Below are 15893 nucleotides of genomic sequence, written 5' to 3' on the forward strand. Positions count from 1 at the left end.
TACCACGACAGTGCTTCGGACGTCGTCAATGTCGTCCCTATGCACGTGACCATTCAGTTCGCGGCCCAAAGCTAACCAAGCCCTCAGTAGCGTAATGACGAACCCCTGCAAAAAAAAGATGGCGTGGTCGCATGCCGAGATGCGGCTCTTTTACATCATTCTGAGCGATCCTTGCATTCACCACCACGTCTGAGCAGGAAAATCACATCGCCGCACGCCCGAGTTCTCCTCCTCGAAGCGAGCAGCCGCCGGCCAATTGACCATAAGAGCACGAGACGAGCTCTCCCCCGGCGGCCACGGCGAAGCTTCCATCACCTTCTCCCTACCCCCGCGTTCTGCACAGATGCCTTGCCCGGGACGGGAGCTTGCCTAACTCCTTAGCCCGGCTATCCCGTCTGACGCGCATCCGCGCCCTCCTCCGGACATCAAGAACTTTACGAATCCCGATCGGTCTACTTTACGGACGGACAAGGCTCTTCAGCTTCCTCTCGTCTCGCTGGGGTCTTTTTGAAGAGCCTGAGCGGTGGCAGACATATCAACGATCGCCCCTCGACATGCTACAAACTATGCTTGGCCTACGGGCCGCACCTTTTCTGCGAGCTGTCAATCGAGCGGCAGCGGCGCCTGCACGGGACGGAGTCTGGAGGCGCTTCTTTAGCTCCGAAAGCACGCAAGCGATGGCGAGATACATGCAGGGGAAGGGCTCAAAGCCGGTGTCGCTGCTGAGAGCCGGTACACGCCAGGGCGCCACCACGCGAACACCACTCGGCTTCGCTGGCATGGGGCCGAGGATGCAGCGCCGCGGCTTCAGGTTCTCGTCCTGGCGGAGAAACGCTAATGGCGACAAGCCGCAGGAGAAGCTGTCGCTGGGCGCGCGGCTCAAGAAGCTCTCCAAGGAGTACGGCTGGTCCGCCGTGGGCGTCTACCTCGCACTGAGCGTCCTCGACTTTCCGTTTTGCTTCCTCCTCGTGCGTGTCGTCGGTACCGACACGATTGGTGCGTACACCTAACATGCCCCCTTCCCCCCCAAGACGCACACATATAAGACCTGGTTTCGCCCTCTAGCCGAGTGGTTAGCTAACTCTGCGGCGATAGGTAAGATTGAACACTATGTCGTCTCGTCGGCGAAGAACTGGATCCCCGAGTCGGTGCGCGAGGCGGCCCATAGATACTGGAGCTCCATCAAAAGCGTGGAAACGGACAAGCTCGGGGACGACGGCATCACCGAAAAGGTCGAGATGGCCGGCTGGGGCGTCCAGGAGGCCAACGAGCGCAACAAGGAGGAAGCGAGTAAGTCTTGCGAGCCATCGTCTCTCCCCTCTTTCTCTCCCCACACTGCGTGCCCCCCGATCCATCCTTCCAATGTTACACCGAAACCCTGGTGGTGGTATTGGCGGTATCGTCTACTGCTCGTGTGTTTCGGAGATCTATCCGACGGTCCGATGCTGAACTTGGTGCGCTTCTGCAGGCTTGGCGACGCAGCTCGCCCTCGCGTACGCCATTCACAAGAGTTTCATCTTCATCCGGGTGCCACTCACCGCGGCCGTCACCCCCAAGGTTGTCAAGATGCTCCGTTCGTGGGGCTGGAACATTGGCAAGAAGCGCCCCTCGTAGACGCCGATGACGATGACGACCACAGAACAGACAAGGCTGCCTGCCGCCCGAAGTCCAGCGCTGAGCCAAAGCCATTTGGGATACGCGAGGATTCCACAATTGGGCTACGGACTGCACTTGTTTGTTGGTTCCATCAATCAGCATAGAAGTAGGAGAACAGGAACGTAAGGAGGTCGTATCGGCTGTACAGTAGTGACTTACCTATTAGACGGGCCAAGCCCATGGCGGCAGCGCCTGCGCGTCTAATCATCTGCCGTGAGCGAAGGGGGGGGGGGGGGGTCTACAAAGGGGGGTGGGGGGCCTAGCAGCACACAGCTTGTTCTCTGATCTGAAACCCAGATCTCTCTTGCATGTACAATAAAGATACAATCCACAAGACCACAAAATGCCCCCCTCCCCCCCCTCGCCACGACAAGCCGAGATACCCCGACGCCGCCAAGTAGTCCGCTGCAAGGGAGTCAAATATGCGTGGTCATCCCACGCCGCAAGCCCACAACGCCCAGTCCTGTGCGCCGCACGCAGCACTGATTCGTTGGCAGTAGCATTTGGCACGCACATCCGAACGGTTGCAACGTGCGGGCGATGGTGTGTGGGCGTCTGCGCACATCGGCACTCATCACCGGGGGTCCGATCTGTCAACAGCAGCTCAGTGCAAGCACGCAATACGGAGGGGGCCGACAACCGAGAAGCGTCATCGTGTGTTGTAGTATATTCGACACCCGGGGCAAGTCCGAACAAGGAACAGGGATGCACGTTTACAAGTCGTCGGCCTACACTGCGGGACATGGGCAGGGTTTTTGATCTACGAACCCTAGCGGTACTATCTCGTCGGACAAGAAAACATGCAAGCGTAGAGTGGTAGTATGCCGACGCGGCAGGAAGGCCGCTTCCCTTCTCCTGCTGGGCGAACCGGTATAGGGGATATTTTTGTTGTTTCGGTTTGTCTTGCATAGTACAATACCGTTATATAAATCCGGTTGGATGCAGGCACGCCGTCTCATCACTGGCTGATAAATACCATGGCATGGGCCAAATCGACATGTCGTTGAGCATGAAATGCCCAGAGACGTGGGACGAATACCAAAAGGGTTGCGATGATTTTGTGTAGCTGTACACGTACGAAGTAGCAGTAGGTTTGCCCAGCCTCGTGTCCATACAACGCATCTACCAATCGCGCTCTCCGGTGTGGTCCGTCAAGCTCTACGTGCGAGACGTGAGCACAGTGTTGCGCTGACATGAACAACGTCGCTCTGTGTTTGGCTGCGGGCTTGTGTGGAGGCAGAGGTGGGATGGAGGTGCCGCTACTCGCCGACGGGAGACTCGGCCGGCCAGGTAGTCAAGGTATCCTGGGGCTCTACGCAAGGTAAAGAACCATGGTCGCGAAGAGACCGCTGCTTCGCTGCGCAAGCTCAAGCCGCAGTTCCGGGCGTTGGAGCCGTCTCTCGGCATCTCATGTCATCCCGGCAGACCCGCGGGTTGTGGGGAGGGTTCCGGCAACGTGCTTGATCTGGGTCCCCTCGTACTACTAGTAGGTACGAATACGTAGTAACGTTTAGTATTTCAAACTTTGCTCGGGGTGGTGGGCGGCGTGTGAATGCGGAGCTCCGCAGCGGCATCTCGGGATCCAAGGGGAGGAAGAGTGTGCGAGTCACCCCTGCCCGGCTCGTGACATGGACGTGGTTGACGTGCTTGCTCGCTAGCCGTTGACGAATTCTGAGGCCTTGGCGTAGCGAGGGACGATTGACTCGTGGGCGCAAGCGAGGAGACGAGTCAACGACTTGTTCGTGCATATTCAGACCCACGTCGAGAGCCACAAGGCCCGGCAAAAGTATCGGGTGTAGGTACAACGGGATTAGACTTTTTTGTGAAGCACGCGGCGCGCCGGTGGTGGAAATTACGTTACCAGTCAGTCCTCCATCTCGTCGGACGTCGTCGCCCATCGGGTCCCGCGTCTTCCAAATGCAGAGCGGCCATGTGGAAGCCCCTTGGGTGCTTGGCTGAGACGGGCAAGTTGGCCGTGAACTCTAAATGCTCTCCCCACGTTCTGTTGGTCTCTGCCATGACACATGGTCTGGCTGGCTGGCTGGCGGCCCGGCCAGCGCTGGTATACTTGGCAGGGCAGGACCCAAGTAGCGCCGCCTGGTACCAAGTTGTTGGTTGATTGATGCATGATTCCAAACGGGGAGGGAATCAAGGCACCTTGCGCCCCGGCGTTTGCAGGGCAATCAGTGTATCCACGATACTGTATGATAGTATGCAACAGCAGTCAGTGTCGTGTCATGGCGATGATTGTGTGTTGCGGTCGACGGCATGCGAACCTGCAGCATCACAAGCGATGGCCCACACCACATCGCGCACTGACTAACTGATATTCGCCAGCAAGGGGTGGGTGCGTAGCGCGTGCTGTCAACGTCGAGCAGCAACAAGCGAGTCTCGGGAGCACAGCACATCCCATCCGGGTGCCGTTGACGAGGAGTGATAAGGGGGCCGGTCCATGATCGGTGGGGCACATCAACGGAAATACAACGGTCGAGACGGCGGCCGACTCGTGAGGCTCGGCCGCCTCCCGCCTCTGGTGCCGACGACGATGTGACAAGAGACGGCGAGTGAAACCATAGCGTCTGTTCTGTCCTCACGATGGAGGCACAGCGAGCGTCCTGGGATCAGCGACCGCCACCTGCTTTGCGGCGCCGCGCTCCGTGGATTGGTTGGTTGCCGGCCAGGTCCAGTGCCTCAGGGATCGACTCATGGCTGCGCACAATGAGAAAAAGAAGGTTTGACGGTTGACGACAGGTGCGCTGCTCCGAGAATACGGAGTTTGTCCAGGCGACGCGGTAGATCTTCTCACTGGGACGAGTCATCGCCCCGTGCCCACTGTCGACATGGCTTGGTCCAGCAAGGCGGCCCCTGGGGGCGCTAAGGCGGTCGTGGATGGCGGCGGATGGCATCGTCCAGTTGGCAGAGCGCGCAGCTGGCCGAGCACGGTGGTTTCGGGCGGCTTCGCCCGGTGTCATCCGGGCGCCGGTGGCTTGTGAATAGTCGACGCCTTCGACATCCGTGTCCGACAACGCAACATCGGCTCGTTTACCTCGGGTTGCGCACCGACACTGTAGAGGACGGGGCCGTTTGTGGACGGCGAGGACCAGAACGCCGGATGCTCATGTCTGGGACAGCGAGCGATGCGCCGACACGTCGCAGCTCAGACCTGAAGGCGGCCGGTCGGTAAGGGGTCTAGACCTGATGATGCAAAGCGCCGGCCCCAGGCGCCGGCCCGTGGTGGCCTCGGGTCTCTGGTGCCAGTAAGGTACAGGATACCTGCCTACCTCATACCTAGTACCTTAGGACTCAAGGCCCCTACAAGATTAGGGACTAATGTACTAAGGCCGATTGAAATCAAACGGCAGGATATTCGCAGGTCACAAAGGGGCGTCTGGCGTCTTGGATGTCGTGTCATGGAATGTATTCTCCTTCAGGCTAGGAGGTGGCACTGGCACTGACAGCTGTCTGATACTTGCCAGTTTGGGCCAAGGGCATTCGATTAGGCGCGGCGGGCCCTTTCGGCGGGCTGGGATTGCTTCCATAGAGGTGGGTGCCAACCTGCCTGCCTTCGAATTAGGGCACCAGGTAACCTCCTTTGGTAGGTTTTGCAGGTGCTAGCTTGGGCGGCGGCATGGAGGCTGCACCAGTGGAGTCCAGACGTCCCGGGTCTCCATCCACGTTGACTGCCCTGCCTGCCGGAGCCGCCACCTGATGACAAAACAGCTCCGTGTCGACACGCCCTGCACGAATGCACGCAGTTCGTATCTGCTAGTGCTGGTAGTACGGACCCGCGGGTAAAAGAAGACGGGATAGAGGGAACCGTCTCGGGCATGGGCGCTAGTGGCTGACCTGGCTTGCCCGTCAGGTACTGCGCCTTGCCGATACAGGTACGAAGTAAGGTACAGGTACCTACCTATCTATGTACCAACGTTACTTGGCACTAGCAATGATTGGTTCTGTAGCGGTCGGTGATGAACCCGTTCAAAACTGCGAGTTCAAGAACGAGCCCTCTTGAATGCCAACAGCGGATGCGGCTTGCTGGAGCAGTAACTCTGTTGCGGCTCATGTCCGTCGTCTTGGCCCCCGACCATTTTCCTGCAACGTCCGCTCACAGCGCATTCTTTTAATCTCGCGGTCCATGCTTCGTCGCAGAAAGTCTACCGTTGCTAGAGTCTCCGTTTGGTGGCTACGAGCTCCGCAGTTCTGGGTCGCCCCAACCTACTTCTGCCTCATACGGGCTCTCGAGTCTCTGAGAAAAGTGTTTCATGACCCGGCAGGCTGGGCGGCCAACTCTGTTTGCCCTTTGCCCGCAATCATAACTTCCAACACCAGGGGGCCTGCCCTGCTCAGCAAAGCGCGTCGTGGAGGCAGCCCCGCAAAGTATTCAAAGTATAAACATGTACATCCCGTGCTACCTTGACCTGCCTCCTCTCGCGGCACTGCGCAGGGTCAGGTGCTAGCAGCACGTATGTAGTAGCAGTACGAGATTTGGCCAACCTGACGCTCCGTCAACGTGCAGCAGCCAGCAGGAATTTAAACTTTGCGTGGCGCCTCCAGCCGTGCAGCACACCCGCTAGCCCAGGAGGGCCCCCTTGCCCCAAACTGCCTGGCCGTCATCATAGGCGCCCGTCCGACCCGGGCGGCCGCGCTTCTTTCTCCGCGGGCCTGTTGCACGTTGGTCAGTCGAGACGGCCTGGGCTATTCCCCGAACAGGCAACGGCCCGAGGACCAATCGCCTGCAACGGACCGTGCGTCGTGAGTCGAAGGGCCGCCGTCGTCGGCATCGTACTCGAGTGGGAAAAGAGTGTGTGGTCAGACGGGATGGTCCCCGGACTGGCCCAGGTTGGCAATCAACCGAGACACCGCCCACCTCCAGAGTGCATGAGGCGCAAGCCCGAATAAGTCAGTAAACTAACTTACTGAAGACAGCCTTGGGGAAAGCGCCTTCCTACCCCAGCGCGAGCATGTGGTAGATTCTCGACTGTCCGGCTTGCCGGTTGTTCCCTGTGCCTGCCTTGGGACCAGGGTGAGGAGAAGGTAGGAAAGAAGTACCCTTTCGTACTTGCACGAGGCAGGTTACCCTCTTGGACTGATGTGTGGCATGATCAATCGGCGGCGTGGTAGGGCAGGAACAGCGTAACTCGAGGCAAGCACGTACAGTATACGGGCAAACACAGGGACAAACGAATACGCAAGCCAAGGAAGGAGGTGACGGGCCTGTCAGTCACTGACAGTGTGACGGGCCTTGGCTTGGCGTCATCCATCACCTGTCCCTGTACCAATGGGATGGCCCCCCGCAACCCGCATCACCACCTGGCAACTTACAGATTGTAACGAGGCAAGGAGACGCCAGGGTCCAATTCGATGGCTTTTGGGCTGCATACCTCCATGTTTCTCCGTCTTTCCTTTTTCTGTTTGTTGGTGGTGTCCCTGCTCTCCAGCCTCCGATCTGCCCACCAACGGTCGCCTAATAAAGATCCGAGGAGTGCAGGTGCACGTCCTGCGAGCACGAACCCTAATCCATAGTATGCGTAGGATCCTGCGAACACAGTGCATTCGATGTCGGCAGCGCGATTTGCTTTTCCCCGGAGTCTTTCCTCCTCACTTATTGCATTTGTGTTTAGTGATTCAGGCAAGTTCCGCCCTATCTGGCCAGCACGACTCGAACCTTGCCAGCTGGACAGCCACAGGATCAAGGCCGACTGGGGTACGATTGGGGCACCGACAAAAAGGCACGATATCACGCAAGGGACCAGGCTCGTGGGCTCGCATCGAGCTGGGCGGTGCAATATGCGAGACGAGCTACGAGTTGGGAATGTACGCATTGGGCCATTACTTCAAGTCGCCTTAGCTGACGAAGTGATGCGAGGTGTCTTTCCAGACACGTCCACTCGCGTGCCGCGCATCTTGCATCCGGCCCCAGATGGCCCCAAACTCTGTTTTTCACGGTGGCGCCCCACGGGCATTTCTCAGCAGAAGCATTCATGGAAGTCCCGAAGGCCTGCCCAGCGCGACAGCATACAACCGACATGTACGAGCAATCGATATGCCTGCCCTGTGCTCGGTAAGCGCTCTGCGCTTAATGAAGCGTGAGCCGGCCTTTACCTCAAGCTATCAGCAAGGCACAGCCAGGCAATCGACTCGAAAGTCACCTTTTCGCACACCTCGGCGTACTAAAAGCTGGCAAAAAGTTACTCGTGCAATATGCTCTGGCCGTCGCACTGTCCCACTCACAAGCCTGCGAAGATGCTCGCTCTGATATCTTGCCGCGGCTTTTGCGTGCTCCCGGGTGTACAACTGGTGTACGATAGCCGAGGTGTATTCCCTCGCGCAAAGTCAATACCTACAACCTGCACAATTAGAGTCCGCGGCTGGAGCATACAGACGAGCGCAATTGCAACGTCGCCCGCAGCCGTGACTAGGGCTGCGGAGAGCCACGCGACTGACGACAAAGATAGGGAGCCTGTCGCGCATGCAGCTCGCATTTCAGAGGCAGATGGCGTGGCATCGACTTCACGTTGCAAGCCCCGTCCAGGCCATGTGAGCACGTACTCGGTACTTCTAGTACTGCCACCTACCACTCAAACCCGCTCTGTTGGTTCCGTACCCACCGGCTCCGGCAGCCACGGTGTCATGGGCCCCAAAAGGCTCTGGTTGGGACGGAAAGGCTCTGCGCCTGACGCCACCACCCATGTCCATGGGCAGGCCCAACGACTCGCGACGAGTGCGAAAGCTAAACGTGGATAGTCTTTTGTCTCTTCGTCGCCCCGTGCGTTGCGAGCGCGCGAAGAGAGTTTGGGCTCTCAAAAACGTGGTCAAGAACAAAGGTTGTTTGTGCGTGTCATGCCACGCGTGGAGGGAGCGAGCGAGTAGCAAACTCTTCCCGGAGCTCGGGGAGCTGAGACTCTGAAGGCTGACGAGGCTAGGTGGACCCAACTGCAGACGGCGCCAAGAGCATTCGATGGCCGCTGTTTTGGCCTTGACGTTGCGCCCGTTGGACGTTGTCGCCCAAATCTCTGCGCGCCCATCACACCGCACAAACACGAGCCGCGGACTGCTTGCCCGATGCTCCGCCCGCGGGCAGAGGGCGGAACACTATCGGGGGTCGAACCCCCAAGCACGGCGGTGGTAGTAGTTGAAACAGTCGGCAGGCGTCGTCATTCCACAAGTGACACACTCTGCATCGTCGACATACCGGCCGTGGCCGAGGAAGACCACCACGCATCTCCGTTTTTCTGCCCCCACGATTAGTCGTTGGTAACCAGATTACAGGTATTTGGGGTCGCACGCGAGGCGACGTGGGTCGTGGCAAGGTACCGAGTGCAACTGTGCAGTCCGAAGGCCGACGGTGGTACCCTGCTCGTCGTGCGGCAACCTGTACCAAGTACATGTGGTTCCCTCTATCAGCCATTAATCCCCGGGGGGCGGGCGGGGGCCGGACAGAGGTACCCTCCCTTCGGGCATGTGTCCAGCGTGCCGTGTGTGTGCGCCGTCGGCGGTTGGCTCGCCCCCCCGACTGTCTGGTGTGCCCATGGCCACCGCCCAAAACTCTCCTTACTCAGTGTCTTGCTTGCAACCTAACGTTGGCAGTAGCATTCGCTATTATTATTATTTTTTTTGGTTGCCGCCGCGGATCCATTGAGGAAAAAGAAGGTTTGCTTCGCCCGGCCCCGAATGCCATTTTGCCAGCCCGTGACTCGACTTGACTTTTGAGAAGCGGCAAACATTTCGTAGCGGTGACGGAGCCCCACGATGTAGAAGGGCGTATAAAGCAATCAGCACCCAGGCGTCTCGCGCCATCCATCTCTCGCCGCCCGTCCCGCCTCTCATCACGCTGTATCATTCCCCTGCCTTACAGTTATACCATCTTATCCATTGTCCGCTTACACGGCAGCAACAACGGTCTTCTCCACTGTACAGACTGTCACTTCTTGTCTCCTCGCAAGCAAAGAGAAGAGAAAAAGCCAGGCGCCTCTGCAATTTGACGGCGCACTTACAACTCACCTGCATCTCAGCCTTGGGGGGCCCGCGACACGCGCTACGCCCGCAGCAGACGCCCTGCCACAAGTCGCACAGCGCACCAGCGCCAACTAAAAAGCCTGTATCAGCGCGCACCCACCAGGCCACTCTGGGCAGCCCGTTTGCGACTCGCGTTTGGCCGTTCTGCTCCTGTCCCAGTATCCGTTACGGGACCGCGGCACGCCAAGGTACCAAGTACCGAGTACAGAGAGCCGAGTCCGTACGTACGAGGACCCTCCTTTCTCGGGCAGGCACCGTCTCGTCGTCCTGCCTGCCAAGTCGATCCGCAGCTGTAGGCGATCTACGGTGGCCCTGTCATCCAGTTTGAAATCAACCACACCCGGCCGGGGATTATACCTGCAGCAGAGTTGTGGCATCCACATCCCGTTACCCCCCATCCCCCCTTGGACTCTGGACTCCTTCCTTTTTGCAACTTGAGTTCGCTGCGCGCCACCCCCCTCCCCACACTCCACCGGTCCGGGGTGCACTGTATCGGCTTACCCTAGCCGTTGCCTCACAGCATCTGCTTGCCAGCGTTGCTGGTGACGCACCAACGCCGCTCGAACGGACGCACGCACACACGCACATTCATTCACCCGCGTTGTACACACACACACACAGTCTGTCTCTGTCTCCTTCTCTTACCCTCTCGCGCACCGGCACACCCTCTTCCATCCCACCTACCCGCCTGGTGCCTGAGTGCCCGCCTTCCTAGTCCCCCTGGTCTACTTATACCACACACCCTCCCCCCCCGGAGCCTACACCTGGCTCCCATATAATACATGACCGGCTCGCAATCGTCCATCGCTGCCTCACATACCATGTTGTCTGTCCATTCGCAGGATATCCAGGAGCAACACCGTCGATATAGCCAACATTACCACCAGCACAACCCTCATCACGAAGCCAACGCCAACGGCAACATTGCCCCCGTCAGTCACGCCCGTCACCCCCAGACGCACCTCGCCGCCCCAATGCCTCACCGCGAGTCCGAATCTCCCGTGCTGAGCCACCAGCCCTTAAGCACCATGGGCGGCCCCAATGCCTCGTCCAAGACGCCGCAGGACGCGGCCGTGGCCCAGGCGCTCGAAATCGCGCGCGAGAGCCCTGATGGTGCCTCGGATCCGACGGTTAGCAAGATCCTGGAGCATGCCCTGTCACATATCTGGGGCAAGGTCAAGGCCCAGCCGGATGGCTATGTCATGACCCGAGACGAATTTGCCGTCTTCAACTTCTTTCAGCACCGCTTTGTTGGCGACAAGGACGCCGTAGCCGCGAGAAAACGCTACTGGGACAACTTCCGGGCTTAGACAGCTGCCTGCTTTACGACTCGACATGACCTTACGACTTGCGTGCCATCTACTTCTCTCACACCTTCATCCCTCGACATCTGGCTACAACCTGACGGTTCCTCACAAGACATGTAACAGCAACTTTTGAAGTGGCTTGCAACGGAGGACGGCCGCTGTGGCTGGCCAGCACACGCAATGCGAAACACAAATACAAAGACGCGGCAAGGCTGACCGCCTCGACACCATGCAGCTACATTTGAAGCAGCGGACAGAGGGCATCGAAACGTCTGTTGTGTAGCCTTATCGAAGGGCATCCGCAGCCCCCAGTGGTGCCTAGGTACCTAGCACGGCTGCCGCTTCGCTGCCATGTCGCGCGCCGTTGCTGCTAGGTTCAGGCGGCTCTGCTCCAGGAATACGTCTGCTGGCAACCCGGTCGTTCGGACCGACAAGGAGCCGACAATGGACATGACGGAGAGCCGACGCCGATGGCTCGCCCTCGACGGGGCGCTGGCGGGAACCCAGCATGGCGCTTGGCTTGGCGGCCCACCGCACCCATTTTTGGCGCACAGTGGGACCTCGATGGCCCGGGCTTGCCAGGCACCCCGACCTCAGTGGGCGGCTTCGCGTCGGTCCCCACAGGGGCCTGGCCTGGCCTGGGCCAGGCGGGCGGGGGGCCCCTCAAGGGCTGCCCAAGCCATCGTGGCACCGCGGCCTGCAGTGCATACCTACCATGAGGGTCCCCTCGTCAGCGGCGGTTCCATCCCTCCATCCACTGTTGACGGCCCCTGGGCTCCCTTTGGAGCTCGCTTGGGACTGGGCTTACCTTGACGCCACCGCTAAAAGCGGCGGCGACTGTCCTGGCACGCCTGTGCCTACCGCTGGTAGTATCTCGCTCGTCTCGTCGCCAGGGGAGGGGCGAGGAGAGGCAGCACAGGACGCACTTTTGAAAGCCTGAGTTGGCTCGTCGCCCGCAAAGTCAAATTGCGGGCGACGCACATTCGAACCTAGACTGGCCCCTGTTCGTTGGATGGAGTCTCGACTGCAGCATCGGGACGAGACCCCTCTCCACGGCTCGGCTGTGCGAGTACGACTGCCTGAGGTCAGTACGTACTATATGTACTGCCCCAGGCCGCTGCCGGCTTTTATCATCATACTGCGTACCCCAGCAACTTTGCAACGCACACTGCTACGCGGAAGGAATTATGAGCAGTGCGGCGGGCTGAGAGCTGCACATATAGATGGACATGGGCTACTGTTGTCACCGAATACTACGTAGTTATCGGGTTTAGGGAGGCTCGCTTCTTTACTTGGTTCCAGACTGGGTGGAGTACTGGTACCTTTGAGTATTCACGCTTTGCTTTTCATTCACCACGCTAGATACCACAGATTACATATTTACTCAACGCATTTGAAACGAGGCCGGCAAATAAGAACATCCTATGATCGTCGATACTTGGCTTAGTTGCTGCTGTCTTGTGACCCATTGAACAATGCGAGGTTTTACTGCTGCATCTCGCTTCTGATGCCGCCCTTCCGCTCGGCGTGTAGATCGCTTCCTCGGAGCCGTCTCGGTACCCTTCGCACCTTCCCCTTCCCGCCAACGCGCAGCTACCTATGTTGTAAGTTGGGACGTAGTCCCGAAGGCAACGCCAATGATACCTAGACTTTTCACCACGGCGGGCCTATCGCCATGACAGACCGTCCTGCACGTAATCAATCCAGCCAGTCTCTGGACCACCGTCCAACGATTTCCGCGGTCAATGGCATTGTTTATAAGTAGTAATCCTCGCCCCTCTGTTGTGTCACAGCGTCTGCCGCCATGGGCCCTCTCACTCTCCCCGCATTCTGCGCTCCGCCCGTGTCATTCAGCACCGCGACGACAGACGACGATTGTTGTCGTCGCCCTCCGTGAGCCATGGTGAGAATGTGGTGGCTCATTGTGGTCACTGCCCACGCAGCTATCGCCTCCCAAGGCCCTGCGCGCTTTGACGAAGCCTTGAGAGGCATCGCTTCTGGACAAATCGGCCTGACTGCACGAGAAAGCGCCTACACCAACACCACCGCCAAAGCACTGCGCTGTCTCCAGGTCACAAGCCCCGTGCTCACACCGGACGGGCTGATCATCAACGATGAGATTGTCGACAACCCTCCCGAGGGGTACAAGCCCAAGTTCCGCATCGTGACCCTCATGGAGCATTCGTTTGGAAATAGCTATGGTCACCCGTACGTGGGCAAGTACGAACCGCCAGACGTCGAGTTTGACGAGGTCGTCCTGAACTTGACCGTCGTCTCCGAGGGCCGGCAGTACGACCGCCTGGCCCTCATGTACCTTGGCGATGTCGAGGTCTGGCGCACGTCGACGGCCGAGCCTAAGCCTGCCCCTGGCATCGTCTGGACGTACTGGAAAGACATGACACATTACCTCCCTCTGTGGAAGAAGCCGCAGACGCTCATCTTCGACCTCGGTAACCTACTCAACGACAAGTACACCGGCAGTTTCAACGTCACCCTTACAGCAACCTTTATAGAGCAAAGCATCAAACCCCGGGCCGCTCCCGCGGACCTGATCCTTCCCATTTCAGCGCGACGCGGCGAATGCCGCGCGGGCAGCGCCTTCACCTATCCGGACGAAAAGGCTGAGAGCCAAATTGCGCTCCCGTTCAACATTCAACGGGCGGTCGTGTCCATCGCCGCCAACGGCCAAGCCGATGAAGAATTTTGGTGGTCCAACGTGCCCGACGAAGGCGCACACACCTTTCCAAATGCCCCGCTACCTGGGCTCAGTAGCTTTCGTGAGGTGCGGCTCCGGATCGACAATCACTTGGCGGGCTTGTCATGGCCCATGCCCGTCATATTCACGGGGGGCATCTCACCCCCTCTGCACCGGCCCATTGTCGGGCTGGAAGCGTTCGACTTGCGAGAGCAGGAAATTGACATTACGCCGTGGGCGGGGCTTTTATGCGACGGGCGGCCACATAATTTCTCACTGGAGGTTGTCGGACAGGATGAGCAGGTCGTGCCCCGATACTGGGTCCTCTCCGCGAAAATCTTCGTCTGGTACTCTGCGAATAACACGGTGACCGAAGGCAGCAAGCCCCGTGTGCGGCTCACCAAGCCAAATTATGTCCCCAGAGCTGACGCCAAGGAAGGGGAACAGCTGGTCTACAACCAGACGGCGTCACGTACGCTAAGCATCAATTCACACATCAAACGCAACGGTGATGACGTCTCCGATGTGAGCTGGACTCAAAAGTATTCCATGGGCAATGCTGGTCTCGTCACAAGGCAAGGAGATGGGCAAATGGTCTGGGCGCTTTATCAAGGCGAGGACAGAGCCGAGGAGGACCGCCGAACCTACTACAATTCGGCCTGGAAGTATCCCCTGCAGGTCAGCTACTTGGCTTTGGCAGACAAGTGCTTCTCACTCATGCTCGACGCAAATCTTACTCAAGGTGAGCAGCGAGTCATATCGGGCAAGGCGGTGTTCCCCACAGGCCTCGAAGCCTGGCTTTGGAAACTCAAAAGGGACCCGGGGCTGGGCGTCCAAACCAACACCCAGCGCAGCGGGCGCGGTTTTTTCTTTCAAAGGGCGGGGAGCAACAAGAGTGGCGGCTTCGGGAACATGAACCAGTCATACGAACTCGGCGGCCGGGATTATTGGTCGGACGAGCCAGTACACGAGCCGGGCCCGGTCCTGTACCGCCGCGAAATTTACGTCGCGAACGAGACAACCGTGTACGACGAGCAATACATCTGGAACGCACCGAAACCCAAAACTGCATCGGTGGCAAGAATTAGGAAGGCGAGCCCCGGAATGATCTTTGACTTTCCGCCCGTCATGTCCAAGGGACACGGCGCAGGCTCCAAACTTTTCCACAAGGACGAGGATGGGAGCATTGACGCGGCCGGAGCTGCTTCTCGAATTGAAAGTTGCGAGCCTGCCGGGCATGTGGTGCGAAGGCACGCGTAGCCATGCAATGAATCAGAAGTCCATGGCCCGAGTGGTGCATCATGACATGACCGTCCGCGTATGATTTTCGGGCCGGGTCGTGGGGCCGTCCGGTGGCCCATTGTCGCGGCCGCTTTAAGGAGGAATATTTACCTGTCGTTGACGCAGCCAAGAGCCTTTTTCCGTCTGATGCCGGGGAGGCCCATGGAGACATCATTCGGCACAAAGTATGAATAAGATAGTATTTCCTATCTAAGAAGCGCAAACAGGTAGTGGACCAGTCACAAGCCAGCAGCCGGACCTCTTAGGCCGCCCCAAAAACGGCCCAGCAGCACGCACGCCCCTGTCCCATCTCGCTTCTCGCCGGTCACCCAGAGGACGGACGGGGAGTGTCCAAATGTAGCAGCATTATGCTAGAAGGGGGATCTAGCATCCTTCTCTCTGTCTCCATCTCTTACCGGTTTGCCTGGCCTGCATGAAGGGTTCCAGGGTGCTGTGGGGTGAGCACGCAGGCACGGCAGGCATGGTGGTCCCATTCCCATTCCCATTCCCATTGCCTTTCTCTTTCCCCCCTCTCTCACCGATGTATGCACCACCAAGAAAGGACATGACAGAACAAATAAGAAGATGTATGCAAAGAGGACAGCGTGTCTGCCTAGCATGTAGGGCAATGGTGCCTGGCGAGCGGGTGATGATGATGACGACGGTCGGTCAGGTCGATCGACCATCGCCAAGGACCCCTAGCGGTTCTGGGGAAGAAGGGGGGGGGGCGTACAGGGAGAGGGGCGTTCAAGGCCGGATTTAGCAAAGACGCGCATGTCCCTCTGTTTGTGATAGTATGATATGAGGGGAGGGGGGTGTCGCTTGGCGGCCTATGTATTACTTGCAACTCGTATGGCTGGTGTAAGTAGGCGTAAGTTAAAGATAACGTCAAACCTAAATAGACGGGATGCCCTTTAGGCCGTGAGACCGGGCGCGCG

General features: G+C 58.7%; 3 protein-coding genes across 4 annotated transcripts; all 3 read left to right on the forward strand.

The window, feature by feature from the left end:
• Positions 1-148: 148 nt before the first annotated feature.
• On the forward strand, positions 149-1888 carry NAT2 (DUF1279 super). Of its 2 annotated transcripts, XM_047988166.1 has the most exons (3): positions 149-996; positions 1096-1290; positions 1469-1888. In XM_047988166.1, exons 1-3 carry the CDS (start codon positions 555-557, stop codon positions 1612-1614), a joined length of 783 nt encoding a protein of 260 aa, XP_047844158.1. In that variant the 5' UTR covers positions 149-554; the 3' UTR covers positions 1615-1888. The 2 variants fall into 2 exon arrangements, with proteins under 2 accessions (XP_047844158.1, XP_047844159.1); XM_047988167.1 differs by having other exon boundaries at positions 1096-1888.
• An 8566-nt stretch (positions 1889-10454) lies between these two features.
• On the forward strand, positions 10455-10982 carry JDV02_006746 (uncharacterized protein; the record flags this gene model as incomplete). Its single annotated transcript, XM_047988168.1, has 1 exon — positions 10455-10982. One exon carries the CDS (start codon positions 10455-10457, stop codon positions 10980-10982), a length of 528 nt encoding a protein of 175 aa, XP_047844160.1.
• A 1837-nt stretch (positions 10983-12819) lies between these two features.
• JDV02_006747 (uncharacterized protein) lies at positions 12820-15210 on the forward strand. Its single transcript, XM_047988169.1, has one exon. It carries the CDS (start codon positions 12880-12882, stop codon positions 14932-14934), a length of 2055 nt encoding a protein of 684 aa, XP_047844161.1. The 5' UTR covers positions 12820-12879; the 3' UTR covers positions 14935-15210.
• The last annotated feature ends 683 nt before the right edge of the window (positions 15211-15893 follow it).

The sequence above is a fragment of the Purpureocillium takamizusanense genome, chromosome 6 (genome assembly GCF_022605165.1).
Source record: "Purpureocillium takamizusanense chromosome 6, complete sequence".
In the NCBI taxonomy this organism is placed as follows: Eukaryota; Fungi; Ascomycota; class Sordariomycetes; order Hypocreales; family Ophiocordycipitaceae; genus Purpureocillium; species Purpureocillium takamizusanense.